The sequence below is a fragment of the Salvelinus alpinus genome, chromosome 3 (genome assembly GCF_045679555.1).
Source record: "Salvelinus alpinus chromosome 3, SLU_Salpinus.1, whole genome shotgun sequence".
NCBI classification, from domain to species: domain Eukaryota; kingdom Metazoa; phylum Chordata; class Actinopteri; order Salmoniformes; family Salmonidae; genus Salvelinus; species Salvelinus alpinus.
This window is the reverse complement of record NC_092088.1, coordinates 34,632,125-34,647,860: the sequence shown is the minus strand read 5'-3', so window position 1 is coordinate 34,647,860 and position 15,736 is coordinate 34,632,125. Positions and strand designations below refer to the sequence as shown.

Sequence of the window (15,736 nt, the reverse complement as noted above, 5' to 3'; positions counted from 1 at the left end):
CCTACTCATTCCAGGGTTTTTATTTATTTGTACTATTTTCTACATTGTAGAATTATAGTGAAGACATCAACACTATAAAATAACACATATGAAATCATGTATTAACCAAAAAAGTGCTAAACAAATCAAAATATATTTGAGATTTGAGATTCTTCAAAGTAGCCACCCTTTGCCTTGATGACAGTTTGGCATGACAGATTTCATTCTTGGCATTCTCTCAACCCGCTTCATGAGGTAGTCAACTGGAATGCATTTCAAAAATCAAATCAAATTGTATTTGTCACATGCACCGATTACAACAGGTGTTACAGTGAAAGTCTTACTTACAAGCCCTGAACCAACAACGCAGTTTTAAGAAAAAAGAAGAAGAAATATTTCAAAGAATTAAGGAGCAACAATAAAATAACAGTAGCTAGGCTATATACAGGATGTTTCGGTACAGAGTCAATGTGCGGGGGCACCGGTTAATCGAGGTAATATGTACATGTAGGTAGAGGTAAAGTGACTAAGCATGGATAATAAATAGAGCATAGCAGCAGTGTAAAAATGAGGGGTGGGTTGGGGACAATGCAAATAGTCTGGGTAGCCATTTGATTAGCTGTTCAGGAGTCGTATGGCTTGGGGGTAGAAGCTGTCTTTTGGAGCTAGACTTGGCGCTCTGCTACCGCTTGCCATGTGGTAGCAGAGAGAACAGTCTATGACTAGGGTGGCTGGGGTCCTTGGCAATTTTTTGGGCCTTCCTCTTGGTATAGAGGACCTGGATGGCAGGAAGCTTGGTCCCAGTGATGGACTGGGCCGTACGCACTACGTTCTGTAGTGCCTTGATGTCAGAGGCGGAGCAGTTGCCATACCAGGCGGTGATGCAACCAGTCAGGATGCTCTCGATGGTGCAGCTGTAGAACTTTTTGAAGATCTGAGGACCTGTGCCAAATCTTTTCAGTCTCCTGAGGGTGAATAGGAGTTGTCGTGTCCTCTTTATGACTGTCTTGGTGTGTTTAGACCAGGTTAGTTTGTTGGTGATGTGGACACCAAGGAACTTGAAGTTCCCAACCTGCTCCACTACAGCCCAATAGATGAGAATGGGGGCATGCTCAGTCCTCCTTTTTCTGTAGTCCACAACCATCTCCTTTTTGATCACGTTGAGAGAGAGGTTGTTATCCTGGCACCACACTGCCAGGTCTCTGACCTCCTCCCTATAGGCTGTCTCATCGTTGTCGGTGATCAGGCCTACCACTGTTGTGTCGTCTGCAAACTTAATGATGGTGTTGGAGTCGTGCTTGGCCATGCAGTCGTGGGTGAACAGGGAGTACAGGAGGGGACTGAGCACGCACCCCTGAGGGGCCCCTGTGTTGAGGATCATCATGGCAACGTGGCCCGTCAGGAAGTCCAGGATCCAGTTACAGAGGGAGGTGTTTAGTCCCAGGGTCCTTAGCTTAGTGATGAACTTTGAGGGCAATAGGGTGTTGAACACTGAGCTGTAGTCAATGAATAGCGTTCTCACATAGGTGTTCCTTTTGGCCAGGTGGGAAAGGACAGTGTGGAGTGCAATAGAGATTGCATCCTCTGTGAATCTGTTGGGGCGGTATGCAAATTGGAGTGGGTCTAGGGTTTCTGGGATGATGGTGTTGATGTCAGCCATGACCAGCCTTTCATGACTACAGACATGAGTGCCACGGGTTAGTAGTCATACAGGAAGGTTAGCTTGGTGTTCTTGGGCAAAGGGACTATGTTGGTCTGCTTGAAGCATGTTGGTATTACAGACTCTTCAGTGAGAGGTTGAAAATGTAAATGAAGACACTTGCCAGTTGATCAGCGCATGCTCGGAATACACGTCCAGGTAATCCATCTAGCCTTGCGATCTTGTGAATGTTGACCTGTCTAAAGGTCTTACTCACATTGGCTACGGAGAGCTTGATCGCACAGTCGTACTGAACAGCTGATGGTCTCATGCATGCTTCCGTGTTGCTTGGCTCGAAGTGAGCATAGAAGTTATTTAGCTCGTCTGTTAGGCTCGTGTCACTGAGCAGCTCGCGTCTGTGCTTCCCTTTGCAGTCCATAATAGTTTGCAAGCCCTGCCACGAGTGTCGGAGCCGGTGTAGTACGATTCAATCTTAGTCCTGTATTGACACTTTGCCTGTTTGATGGTTCGTAGAAGGGTTTAGCTGGATTTCTTATAAGCATCCGGTTTAGAGTCAATGAAAGCGGCAGATCTACCCTTTAGCTCAGTGCGGATGTTGCCTGTAATCCATGGCTTCTGGTTGCGGTACAGTCACTGTGGGGACAAAGTCATCGATGCACTTATTGATGAAGCCAGTGACTAATGTGGTGTACTCCTCAATGCCATCGAAGAATCCCGGAACATATTCAAGTCTGTGCTAGCAAAACAGTGCTGTAGCTTAGCATCTGCATCCTCAGACCACTTCCTATTGAGTCAGTCACTGATACTTCAATTAACAGGTGTGCCTTGTTAAAAGTTAATTTGTGGAAATGTCTTTCCTTCTTAATGCGTTTGAGCCAATCAGTTGTGTTGTTACAAGGTAGGGGTGGTATACAAAAGATAACCCTATTTGGTAAAAGACCAAGTCCATATTACGGCAAGAACAGCTCAATTAAACAAAGAGAAACAACAGTCCATCATTAATTTAAGACATGGATGTCAGTCAATCCAGAACATTTCAAGAACTTTGAATGTTTCTTCAAGTGCAGTTGCAAAAACCATCAATTGCTATGATGAAACTGGCTCTGATGAGGACCGCCACAGGAAAGGAAGATCAAGCGTTACCTCTGCTGCAGAGGATAATTCATTAGAGTTACCAGCCTCAGAAATCGTCAATTAACTGCACCTCATATTGCACCTCACAGATTTCAAGTAACAGACACATCTCAACATCAACTGTTCAGAGGAGACTGCGTGAATCAGGCCTTCATGGTCAAATTGCTGCAAAGAAACCACTACTAAAGGACACCAATTATCAGAAGAGACTTGCTTGGGCCAAGAAACACAAGCAATGGACATTAAACCAGTGGAAATCTGTCCTTTGGTCTGATGAGTCCAAATTTGTGATTTTTGGTTCCAACCTCCGTGTCTTTGTGAGACGCAGAGTAGGTGAACGGATGATCTCTGCATGTGTGGTTCCCACGGTGAAGCATGGAGGAGGAGGTGTGATGATGTGGGGGTGCTTTGCTGGTGACACTGTCATTGATTTATTTAGAATTCAAGGCACACTTAACCAGCATGGCTACCACAGCATTTTGCAGCTATACGCCATCCCATCTGGTTTGAGCTTAGTGGGACTATCATTTGATTTTCAACAGGACAATGACCCAAAACACACCTCCAGGCCGAGTAAGGGCTATTTGACCAAGTAGGAGAGTGATGGAATGCTGCATCAGATGACCTGGCCTCCACAATCACCCGACCTCAAACCAATTGAGATGGTTTGGGATAAGTTGGACCGCAGAGTGAAGGAAAAGCAGCCAACAAGTGCTCAGCACATGTGGGAACGCCTTCAAGACTGTTGGAAAAGCATTCCAGGTGACTACCTCATGAAGCTGGTTGAGAGAATACTAAACTGTCTTCAAGGCAAAGGGTGGCTACTTTGAAGAATATAAAATATATTTTCATTTGTTTTACACTTTTTTGGTTACTACATGATTCCATATGTGTTATTTCATAGTTTTGATGTCTTAATAATAAAGAAAAACCCTTGAATGAGTAGGTGTGTCCAAACGTTTGACTGGTACTGTGTGTGTATATGTATATATATATATATATATATATATACAGTGGGGAGAACAAGTATCTGATACACTGCCGATTTTGCAGGTTTTCCTACTTACAAAGCATGTAGAGGTCTGTAATTTTTATCATAGGTACACTTCAACTGTGAGAGACGGAATCTAAAACAAAAATCCAGAAAATCACATTGTATGATTTTTAAGTAATTAATTTGCATTTTATTGCATGACATAAGTATTTGATCACCTACCAACCAGTAAGAATTCCGGCTCTCACAGACCTGTTAGTTTTTCTTTAAGAAGCCCTCCTGTTCTCCACTCATTACCTGTATTAACTGCACCTGTTTGAACTCGTTACCTGTATAAAAGACACCTGTCCACACACTCAATCAAACAGACTCCAACCTCTCCACAATGGCCAAGACCAGAGAGCTGTGTAAGGACATAAGGGCTAAAATTGTAGACCTGCACAAGGCTGGGATGGGCTACAGGACAATAGGCAAGCAGCTTGGTGAGAAGGCAACAACTGTTGGCGCAATTATTAGAAAATGGAAGAAGTTCAAGATGACGGTCAATCACCCTCGGTCTGGGGCTCCATGCAAGATATCACCTCGTGGGGCATCAATGATCATGAGGAAGGTGAGGGATCAGCCCAGAACTACACGGCAGGACCTGGTCAATGACCTGAAGAGAGCTGGGACCACAGTCTCAAAGAAAACCATTAGTAACACACTACGCCGTCATGGATTAAAATCCTGCAGCGCATGCAAGGTCCCCCTGCTCAAGCCAGCACATGTCCAGGCCCGTCTGAAGTTTGCCAATGACCATCTGGATGATCCAGAGGAGGAATGGGAGAAGGTCATGTGGTCTGATGAGACAAAAATATAACTTTTTGGTCTAAACTCCACTCGCTGTGTTTGGAGGAAGAAGAAGGATGAGTACAACCCCAAGAACCCATCCCAAACGTGAAGCATGGAGGTGGAAACATCATTCTTTGGGGCTGCTTTTCTGCAAAGGGGACAGGACGACTGCATCGTATTGAGGGGAGGATGGATGGGGCCATGTATCGCGAGATCTTGGCCAACAACCTCCTTCCCTCAGTAAGAGCATTGAAGATGGGTCGTGGCTGGGTCTTCCAGCATGACAACGACCCGAAACACACAGCCAGGGCAACTAAGGAGTGGCTCCGTAAGAAGCATCTCAAGGTCCTGGAGTGGTCTAGCCAGTCTCCAGACCTGAATCCAATAGAAAATCTTTGGAGGGAGCTGAAATTCCGTATTGCCCAGCGACAGCCCCGAAACCTGAAGGATCTGGAGAAGGTCTGTATGGAGGAGTGGGCCAAAATCCCTGCTGCAGTGTGTGCAAACCTGGTCAAGAACTACAGGAAACGTATGATCTCTGTAATTGCAAACAAAGGTTTCTGTACCAAATATTAAGTTCTGCTTTTCTGATGTATCAAATACTTATGTCATGCAATAAAATGCAAAGGAATTAGTTAAAAATCATACAATGTGATTTTCTGGATTTTTGTTTTAGATTCCGTCTCTCACAGTTGAAGTGTACCTATGATAAAAATTACAGACCTCTACATGCTTTGTAAGTAGGAAAACCTGCAAAATCGGCAGTGTATCAAATACTTGTTCTCCCCACTGTATATATATATATATACACACACACACAGTACCTGCTTGCACCAATCTCATGTAATTACAGTAAAATACTATAAAATACAAATCCTGCCTCTTAAATTAATTCAATTCATTCATTACAATTAATTGTATAATATTTCTTAATGTAAAACATTTTACAGCATCCCTGCAGTAAAGCAAAATTACAGTTTAACCTCGCAACTCTGATGCCAGTATAATGCTGTAAATTTACAGCGGAAAGTAAGTTTTACAGTGTAATATTTCCCATTCACCTGCAACAGGTATCTTCAGATGTACGAGTTATTTTCCTATTTCTAGAGAAGGAAGGGTAGAAGACTGAAGGACTGGAGAGGAGAACAGGATAATAGGACAATGAGTGAGAAGAAAATGGCCATTGTGAATAAATATTTTCCAAACACCCACCACACACTCAAACACATTGACAGACCCTGAAATCCATTAGTGCTACAATGGCTAAAGGAAAGAGAGGAACTGAAAATATGATTGGAGGCAATAAATAAGAAATGAAAGAATACAAACACACTCAAACGAATGGAAGAGAAAAAACAACGAGCAATTTTACTGATAGGAGATGCCAGTCTAAACTCTCCACAGGGAGAGAAAGAGACTGAGATGGAGAGAAAGATAGAACCGAACAGAGACTTAATCACAATAAATATTGATAATGATAAGTAACATAGCAGCAGATAAATATTAAACAGTATGTGTGTATTTGTGTGTGTGTGTGTGTGTGCATCCATTTGTGTGTGCGCGCATGCATGAATGTGTTTGTGCATGAATGCATGAATGTGTTTGAGGGGCATGGAGTAATGCATTGGGTAAGGGTTGTACGTACATAAACCATAAATCAGTTGAATCATAAATATTTGCCTAAACAAGGCATTTCAATAACATTTCTGGTGATTTTTAAAATCACTGTGAAAAGTGCCTTTCAATTTGCGTAGCATAAATTATTATATCTACTCGGCCTGACCTCCCCCTAAAAATCCACCACTCTGATACATACTAAACTCTGGAATACACCACACCCTGGTAGCTTGTAGATTAGAGGCATGGCCACACAATGTCAAAATGTGGTAAACAATACTGTTAATGAAACAAACAAACATATCAACTAAAGGTAATATCGGAACTTGTCCAATAAGAAAGACTGCTTTTCGGTTTTAGTCGCAAAACAGTTTTAAACCTGGTTCACTGAGTTGTTGGTGTGGCAATGAGCAGCCTAAAAAGTCTGTTCACATTTAACATTGACACTCTGAAGTGCTAAGAGGTTATACAGTGCCTTGCAAAAGTATTCATACCCCTTGGATTTCTTCACATTTTATTGTGTTACAAACTGGGATTAAAATTGATTTAATTGTCATTTTTTGTCAACAATCTACACAAAATACTCTAATGTCAAAGTGGTAGAAATATTTTTGTTTTGTTTGATATAAATTAAATAACTAAAATATACTCGTTGCATAAGTATTCATACAGTCAATACATGTTAGAAACACCTTTGGCACCTATTCCAATTGTAAGTCTTCTTGGGTGAGCCTCTAATCTTTTCATAATTCTTCAAGCTCTATTAAGATGTTGGGGATCATTGCTAACCAGAATAGAAAGAGGAGTGGTAGGCCTCGGTGCACAGCTGAGCAAGAGGACAAGTACATTAGAGTGTATAGTTTGAGAAACAGACGCCTCACAAGTCCTCAATTGACAGCTTCATTAAATAGTACCCGCAAAAAAACACTCTCAATGAAAACAGTGAAGAGGCGACTCCGGGATGCTGGCCTTCTAGGCAGAGTTCCTCTGTCCAGAGTCTGTGTTCTTTTGCCCATCTTAATCTTGTATTTTTATTGGCCAGTCTGAAATATGGATTTTTCTGTGCAACTCTGCCTAGAAGGCCAGCATCCCAGAGTAACCTCTTCACTAGACTAATGAGACTAACGAGTTTCAGAAGAAAGGTCTTTGTTTTTAGCCATTTTGAGCCTGCAATCGAACCCACAAATTCTGATGGTCCAGATACTCAACTAGTCGAAAGAAGGCCAGTTTTATTGGTTCTTTAACCAGCAAGCCAGTTTACAGCTGTGCTAACATAATTGCAAAAGGGTTTTCTAATGATCAATTAGCCTTAGAAAATGATAAACTTGGATTAGCTAACACAACGTGTCATTGGAACACAGGAGTGATAGTTGTACAGAGGCCCATTATCAGCAACCGTGTAGATATTCCATTAAAAATCTGCTGTTTCCAGCTACAAAAGTCATTTACAACATTATCAATGTCTACACTGTATTTCTGATCAATTTGATGTTATTTTAAGGTAGCAAAAATGTGCTTTTCTTTCAAAAACAAGGCCATTTCTAAGTGACTCCAAACTTTTGAACGGTAGTGTATGTGCGTAGATCTACGCACGTGAAGCTTGTACAGGGTTTTACATGTACATACACATGCACGCATGCACTTGCACACACACAGACACAGACACAAACACACACACAAAAGTGTGAGATGTGTGTGATGACTGTCTGTTGGGCTCGAGCGTGGTGATTCTCTGCTCTGGCCGTGTGCTGAACTTGAGGGAAGGCAGTGAATGATAAGGCAGGGTGACACAGGACTGTGTGTGTGTGTCAGCCATAAAGCTGTCCGAGCTCTAACAGGTATTTATGGACAGAGCCTGGAGGAGTGGGAGAAACATCTGTTTAGTCAGAGGAGGTGGCCAGTCACTCTGTGTGTGTGTGTGTGTGTGTGTGTGTGTGTGTGTGTGTGTGTGTGTGTGTGTGTGTGTGTGTGTGTGTGTGTGTGTGTGTGTGTGTTTGAAATGAATGGTAATGAATAATAATCCAGAGTTATTATGTGGACTCTGTGCTGATAACTGGGTATGCATCCCAAATGAGCCCTGGTCAAACGCAATGCATTATGTAGGGAGTAGGGTGCCATTTGGGACCCAGCCTAGGTAACCTTCTCACTGCTCGGTCAGGATATAGATGATGGTGAGGTACTAGGATGCACATGATGCACGCCCACATGTATGTTTTTAGCTAGCTACAGTAGCTAGTAGTAAAGTGTTGGTCCCATGTTTCATGAGCTGAAATAAAAGATTCCAGAAATGTTCCATACGTACAAAAAACGTACTTCTCTCAAATTGTGTGTACAAATGTGTTTACATCCCTGTTATTGAGCATTTATCCCTTGCCAAGATAATCCATCCACCTGACAGGTGTGACATATCAAGAAGCTTTAAACAGCATTTAAAAAATATATATATACTGTATATATATTTAACCTTTATTTAACCAGGAAGGGCTCATAGAGATTTGCAATCTCTTTTTCAAGAGCATCCTGGCCAAGATTGGCAGTACCAAGTCATTACACAATAACAGACAGACAACATGAAAAACTACAGGTAATATAGTAAAAAGAAAGTATAACAAAATCATAAAACAGCAAATTAAAAACATTGACAGGTCAGGGAATCAGCCTCAAAATCCTTCATCAATGATTTAAAAACGCCAATCGGGACAAGTTATTCCAGTTTAAAAGTATTTTGTAAGGAGTTCCAAGCCTGATCATTAGACAGGTGCACCTTGTGCTGGGGAAAATAAAAGGCCACTCTAAATGTGCAGTTTTGTCATACAACACAAAGCCACAGTCTCAAGTTTTGAGGGAGTGTGCAATTGGCATGCTGACTGCAGGAATGTCTACCAGAGCTGTGCCAGAAAATGTAATGTTAATTTCTCTATCATAAGCTGCCACCAACGTCATTTTAGAGAATTTGGCAGTACGTCCAGCTGGCCTCACTACCGCTGACCACGTTTAACCACGCCAGCCCAGGACGTCCACATCTTGCTTCTTCACCTGCGGGATCGTCTGAGACCAGCTGATGAAACTGTGGATTTGCACAGGAACTTGACCTGACTGCAGTTTGGCATTGTAACCAACTTCAGTGGGCAAATACTCTCCTTCGATGTCCACTGGCACGCCGGAGAAGTGTTCTCTTCAAGGATGAATCCCATTTTCAACTGTACCGGGCAGATGGCAGAGAGCGAGCGGTTTGCTGATGTCAACGTTGTGAACAGAGTTCCCCACGGTGGTGGCGGGGTTATGGTATGGGCAGGCATAAGCTACGGACAAAGAACACAATTGCATTTCATCTATGGCAATTTGAACGCACAACGATACTGTGACGAGATCCTGAGGCCCATTGTCGTGCCATTCATCCGCCGCCATCACCTCATGTTTCAGCATGATAATGCCCCTCATGCCCATAATGCCCCTCATGTCGCAAGAATCTGTACACAATTCCTGAAATCTGGCCAGCATACTCACCAGACATGTCACCTATTGAGTATGTTTGGGATGCTATCGATCTACATGTATGACAGCATGTTCCGGTTCCCGGAAATTACCAGAAACTTCGAATAGCCATTGAAGAGGAGTGGGACAACATTCCACAGGCCACAATCAACAGCCTGATCAACTCTACGGAAAGGATTTGTTTCACCCTGCATAAGGCAAATGGTGGTCACACCAGATACTGACTGGTTTTCTGATCCACACCCCTACTTTTTTTAAGGTCTCTGCAACCAACAGATGCATATCTGTATTCCCAGTCATGTGAAATCAGGGCCTAATGAATTTATTAGTAAAATCCTTAAAATTGTTGCATATTGCGTTTATATTTTTGTACAGTGTGCATTTAAAAAAGTACAATAAAACAATTTAATATACACCATCACAAAAAATCCATTATTTGTTTTGATCATGTCTAAAGAATATATGAGGAAAATGTATTTCAAAAGAACAGAATATGAGTTGTTATCTGGCTAAGCTCCATGCCATAGGCTGTAAGCTTGTTTACTTATCTGAAAATATATGTTTATAAGTTCCATCCCATTATATGATTTTATAGTAAGAAGAATATAATTGAACTTAGCAGAAATAAATAGAAAGGATATTTTTCCCATTCCAAAGCAAGTACGCATATGAAGTTGCTATGTTGAGCGTCAAAGTCATAATTTGAAACAGGTCCTATATGCTAGATTTAGAGTTATTTGTCAACTTTAGTTGTGACTGATACAAACCTTAGAATGTATTAGGAATCAAAACATATATGGGCTGCATGATGCGACTATAAGCTATCAATGATTTGAGAACGTTTGCGCTCTGTTCCTTGCCTCAGGCTGCACAGCTTTTCTCTCATCAAGTGATCATATTTTCACCCATCAGACTATTTTCAATTTAATCTTGTCTTTACTAATATGTAAGATATATTCAATTTAGAATGGCCCTTTATCAAATGAGCAGGAACAGGGGAAAAAAGGAATGTCATCTGTATGCACTCGAATAGCGAATGGGGGCTGCACGCTTTCCGCTTACCTCGGTTTTATAGTGGAGCATAAATAAACATGCTCCACTATAAATATAAGAGCACCTATTTCACTTCATGCATCAACCACTGTTTGAAGAGCATGCTCTCACTGCGTGACAGGTGATATTCCGCCCATGGGCTCTTCAACACCTGTTTCTGCAGCTGCCCAGCGCTTAATTTGGTAAACCAAGTCAAGTCTGTTTCGGATACATAGTAACATATTTTCGCAACAAAACATATTTCATTAAACTGTTGACAGCCCCTCAGCACGCTTGAAAAAATGAATAAAGGAGAGAGAGTAGGAGATGGAAAGGCATGGTGGTGAGATATTCTGTATAGCTTAAGTTAGTGTCACCCAAGTAATTATGAAAATTACCTATTCAAAATCAAATACAAATTCACTATAATTGTAGGCGAACTGTGAGCCGCCCCCGCACAATCAATGAACCAACAGCATCGACTAGAGCTACAGTACCAGTCAAAAGTTTGGACACACATACTTATTCAAGGGTTTTTCCTTATTTTTCCTATTTTCTTTATTATAAAATAATAGTGAAGATATCAAAACTATGAAATAACACATATAGAATCATGTAATGAGCCCAAAAGTGTTAAACAAATTAAAATATATTTTATATTTGAGATTCTTCAAAGTAGCAACCCATTGCCTTGAGGACAGCTTTGCACACTTTTGGCATTCTCTCAACCAGCTTCATGAGGAATGTTTTTCCAATAGTCTTGAAGGACTTCACACATATGTTCAAGTCCGGGCTCTGGCTGGGCCACTCAAGGACATTCAGAGACTTGTCCCGAAGCCACTCCTGCATTGTCTTGTGTGTGTGCTTAGGGTTGTTGTCTGGTTGGAAGGTGAACCTTCCCCGCAGTCTGAGGCCCTGAGCGCTCTGGAGCAGCTTTTCATCAATGATCTCTCTGTACTTTGCTCCGTTCATCTTTCCCTTGATCCCAACTAGTCTCCCAGTCCCTGCTGCTGAAAGACATCCTCACAGCATGATGCTGCCACCACCATGCTTCACTGTAGGAATGGTGCCAGGTTTCCTACAGATGTGACGCTTGGCATTCAGGCCAATGAGTTCCATCTTGGTTTCATCAGACCAGAGAATCTTGTTTCTCATGGTCTGAGAGTCCTTTTGGTGAATGTTGTCAAACTCCAAGCGGGCTGTCATGCCTTTTACAGAGGAGTTGCTTCCGTCTGGCCACTCTACCATAAAGGCCTGATTGGTGGAGTGCTGCAGAGATGGTTGTCCTTCTGGAAAGCTCGCCCATCTCCACAGAGGAACTCTGGAGCTCAGCCATCGGTTCTTGGTCACCTCCCTGACCAAGGCCCTTCTGTCCCGATTGCTCAGTTTGGCCGGGCGGACAGCTCTAGGAAGAGTATTGGTGGTTCCAAACTTCTTTCATTTAAGAATGATGGAGGCCACTGTGTTCTTAGGGACCTTCAATGCTGCAAAAATGTTTTGGTACCATTTCCCCAGATCTGTGCCTCAACACAATCCTGTCTTGGAGCTCTACGGACAATTCCTTCGATCTCATGGCTTGGTTTTTGCTCTGACATGCACTGTCAATTGTGGGACCTTATATAGACAAGTGTGTGCCTTTCCAAATCATGTCCAATCAATTGGATTTATCACAGGTGGACTCCAATCAAGTTGTAGAAACATCTCAAGGATGATCAATGGAAGCAGGATGCACCTGAGTTCAATTTCGAATCTTATAGCAAAGGTTCTGAATACTTATGTAAAAAGTTATTTAAGTAACTCCCTCTCTTGCTTCTCCTTCATTTATGAAGAAATAATTTTTTTCAAAACAGTTCAACTATTGTCTTTCTCTCTCTTTGAGTGAACTACTCACCACATTTCATGCACTGCAGTGCTAGCTAGCTGTACCTTATGCTTTCAGTACTAGATTCATGCTCTGATCCTTTGACTGGGTGGACAACATGTCAGTTCATACTGCAAGAGCTCTGATAGGTTGGAGGACATCCTCCAGAAGTTTTCATAGTTACTGTGTAAGTCTATGGAAAGGGGTGAGAACCATGAGCCTCCTAGGTTTTGTATTGAAGTCAACGTACCCAGAGAAGGACGGAAGCTAGCTGTCCTCCGGCTACACCATTGTGCTACCCAATAGAGTGCTGTTGAGACTACTGTAGACCTTCATTGCAAAATAGTGTTTTTTAAGCAAGTATTTGGTGATGTGATTATATTTAGTATCGTTTTATTTAAAAAGGAAAACTTTTTGAATGTACATTTTAAAAAATTATAATAATTTACTGAGAAGGATGGTCCTCTCCTTGCTCCTCTGAGGAGTCTCCACTGCTAGGCAATGGGTGTTACAGCACAACAGACACCATACAACAGCATGAGACAGTGTGCTTCAGGGAGTGTTTGTTACAGTGTGTTATAGCTAGCGTGTTGCAGTGATAAGCTTACCTGGATGCGTAGCAGAGAGGTTCCTCTGGGTGTGTTCTCAGGCAGACTGATGTTATACAGGGGTTTAAGGAAGATGGGCCGGTTGTCATTCTCATTGATCAGGTCAATGTAGATACGGGCAAAACCCACATGTTCTGAAATGGACTCATTGGCATATAGCTGAAAAAGAGAGAGCAGAGTCTCTGATCACTTGAACACATCAATATTCTAGACATAGGGTAGGAAGGAAGTGGAGACGTCATAGAACATCAAAAAGTAAACATTACTGGAGACACCTGGGCAATTTTAGTACAGTGTTGCATTTGCCAGCAAAGAGATCAGCGGTGACTTATTAATGGTAAATAAGTGAATTGTTTTGCCCCACAGTCAGCCAATATGCTTAGCTAGTTAGCAATCATTTCTACACTATTTTGCTAACTACAGCAGCGCTACCGTGTCAATAACTGAAAATGACAAAGTATCTTCAGTTGTTTTTACATTTTACCATTGTGATATGCATCCATGCGTATCCACTTTCTATGCATATGCTCATGTACTTTGTTTTCAACTTAATTAACAGACTGAAATTAGTTTAAAAAATGTCATACTTTAAACTTTATTCAGTTTTAAGGATCCAAAACACAATATCAAATGTTTCAGTAAATAGTGGTGGGTAATTTGAAGTAACACAATATACATTTAAATGCTCAACCAAGTCTGCAGCACTGAGTGCTGATTTTTAAATGAGTTTTAAAGCCTGAGCTAGACAGTGTCTTCTGCTATGGCATTGTCGCATAACTGAAATGTGGCAGCATTATTCTTAGTTTGTATACAGTCATTATGTTTATAGGGACAATCTCATGAGAGTAGAATCAAAACATACAGTACATTTCTCGCAAGCCAATGATTAGCTGTCAGTACAAATGTACTGTATGTACAGTACGTGTGTAATGAGCGCGCTGAGAGTCGGTGAAAGCAAGTTCAGGGAGTGAGTGTTTCAATAAATAAACTCAACTAAACACAAAATAAGAAACACAAACAACGCAGACATGACACTGGAACAGAAACAATAACGCCTGGGGAAGGAACCGAAAGGAGTGACATATATAGGGAAGGTAATCAGGGAAGTGATGGAGTCCAGGTGAGTCTGAAGACGCGCAGGTGCGCGTAACGATGGTGACAGGTGTGCGCCATAACGAGCAGCCTGGTGACCTAGAGGCCGGAGAGGGTGCACACATGACAACGTGTTCCACCTAAGGTGGCATTAGTCAGATCCTATACTGTATTTCTAGCTATACACTGTAAACTCCATTGTGTTGTCATTACTCCAAACTTTTGAGGAAGCCCATTGCACTTAATATATATGAGTACATTTACTTAAAGTGATTTTGTTATCATAACTCAAACTAATAGAGGGTGTAGGGGGTCCAGATTTGAGTTGTATCAGCTTGAACATTTTGTGTAACTACGACATGCCTCCAATATAATTTCCCAGTGTGCCTTGCCTTTTCAAGTGAATTGTAGAGTTACCACCCATGACTGTATTTGTTCGGGACATAGACGTTGTTGTTGAATTCATTCATTTTCAGTCCTGTGGCCTTCACCAAGTGAGGTTTTAGGCAAATGTTATCATTATAGTTAAACTCTTTATGACAGTACAATAAATACACTCTCATAAGACCTTATTTTTTAGCTTTACAGTGGCCTGAAACTCATGGTATACAGGCCAAATCAGGCCTGCATGTAGGATTGCATTTTATTTTATTTTATTCTTCAGTGCGATCTTAGAAAAAAAGGTGCTTATTAGAACCATAGAGAGTTGTTCGGCTTGTCTCCATAGGGCAGTGGTCACCAACCTTTTTTGAGTCGAGATCACTTGAGTCAAAATACAAGCCGATATCTAAATATATATATATTTTTACATTACTTAACACAAGCCTATGCAACATTAACCTATGTAAAAACAGTACTGTAGTTATGAGTTGTGTGCAGTAGGCCGTAGGCCCAAAACATTATACCATAATTGGTTTTGCTTGAATTGCCCTGCCAATACATTGTTCTCAGACCAATATTTGAGGTAGGCTATACGATCACACTGGTAATAGATCAGTTGTTGTATTACTTGTGAGGTACATCTGAGTGAGCATACATTTTAATAAATCACTTTTAAAAATTTTGTTGGGCTTACATCTGATGGTCACTCTCAGTGGAGGGGGAGGGCAGCAGACTGAGGGTCTGCCTCTCATCCCTCTGCTCTCCCTTTCCTCCACTGACACTGACCAAAAAGGAACACCGTTTTCCAGCTGATAGCGAAACTCGAGTACCACCACATTTTTATCAGGCCAAACTACAAACCCAACATAGAAACACAAAACATAGATAACCCACCCAACTCACGCCCTGACCACACTAAAACAAATAAAATACCAAAGAACTATGGTCAGAACGTGACAAAAGTCAGTATCAGCTTTGCTGTAGCTTTCTTTTACACCTGCTACGTTGCTGCAGACATGGCCAGCATTTGTACATAAAAAAATATGAAATGG

The 15,736-nt window shown here is 41.7% G+C and overlaps 1 protein-coding gene across 1 annotated transcript in view; it reads right to left on the bottom strand.

The window, feature by feature from the left end:
- Positions 1-15,736, bottom strand: part of LOC139570592 (cadherin-23-like) — a 587,919-nt gene that overhangs the window by 260,006 nt on the left and 312,177 nt on the right. The window contains exon 13 of the mRNA XM_071392575.1: positions 13,212-13,370. Coding sequence (XP_071248676.1) covers positions 13,212-13,370 — 159 coding nt within the window. The remainder of the gene's footprint in view (positions 1-13,211; positions 13,371-15,736) is intronic.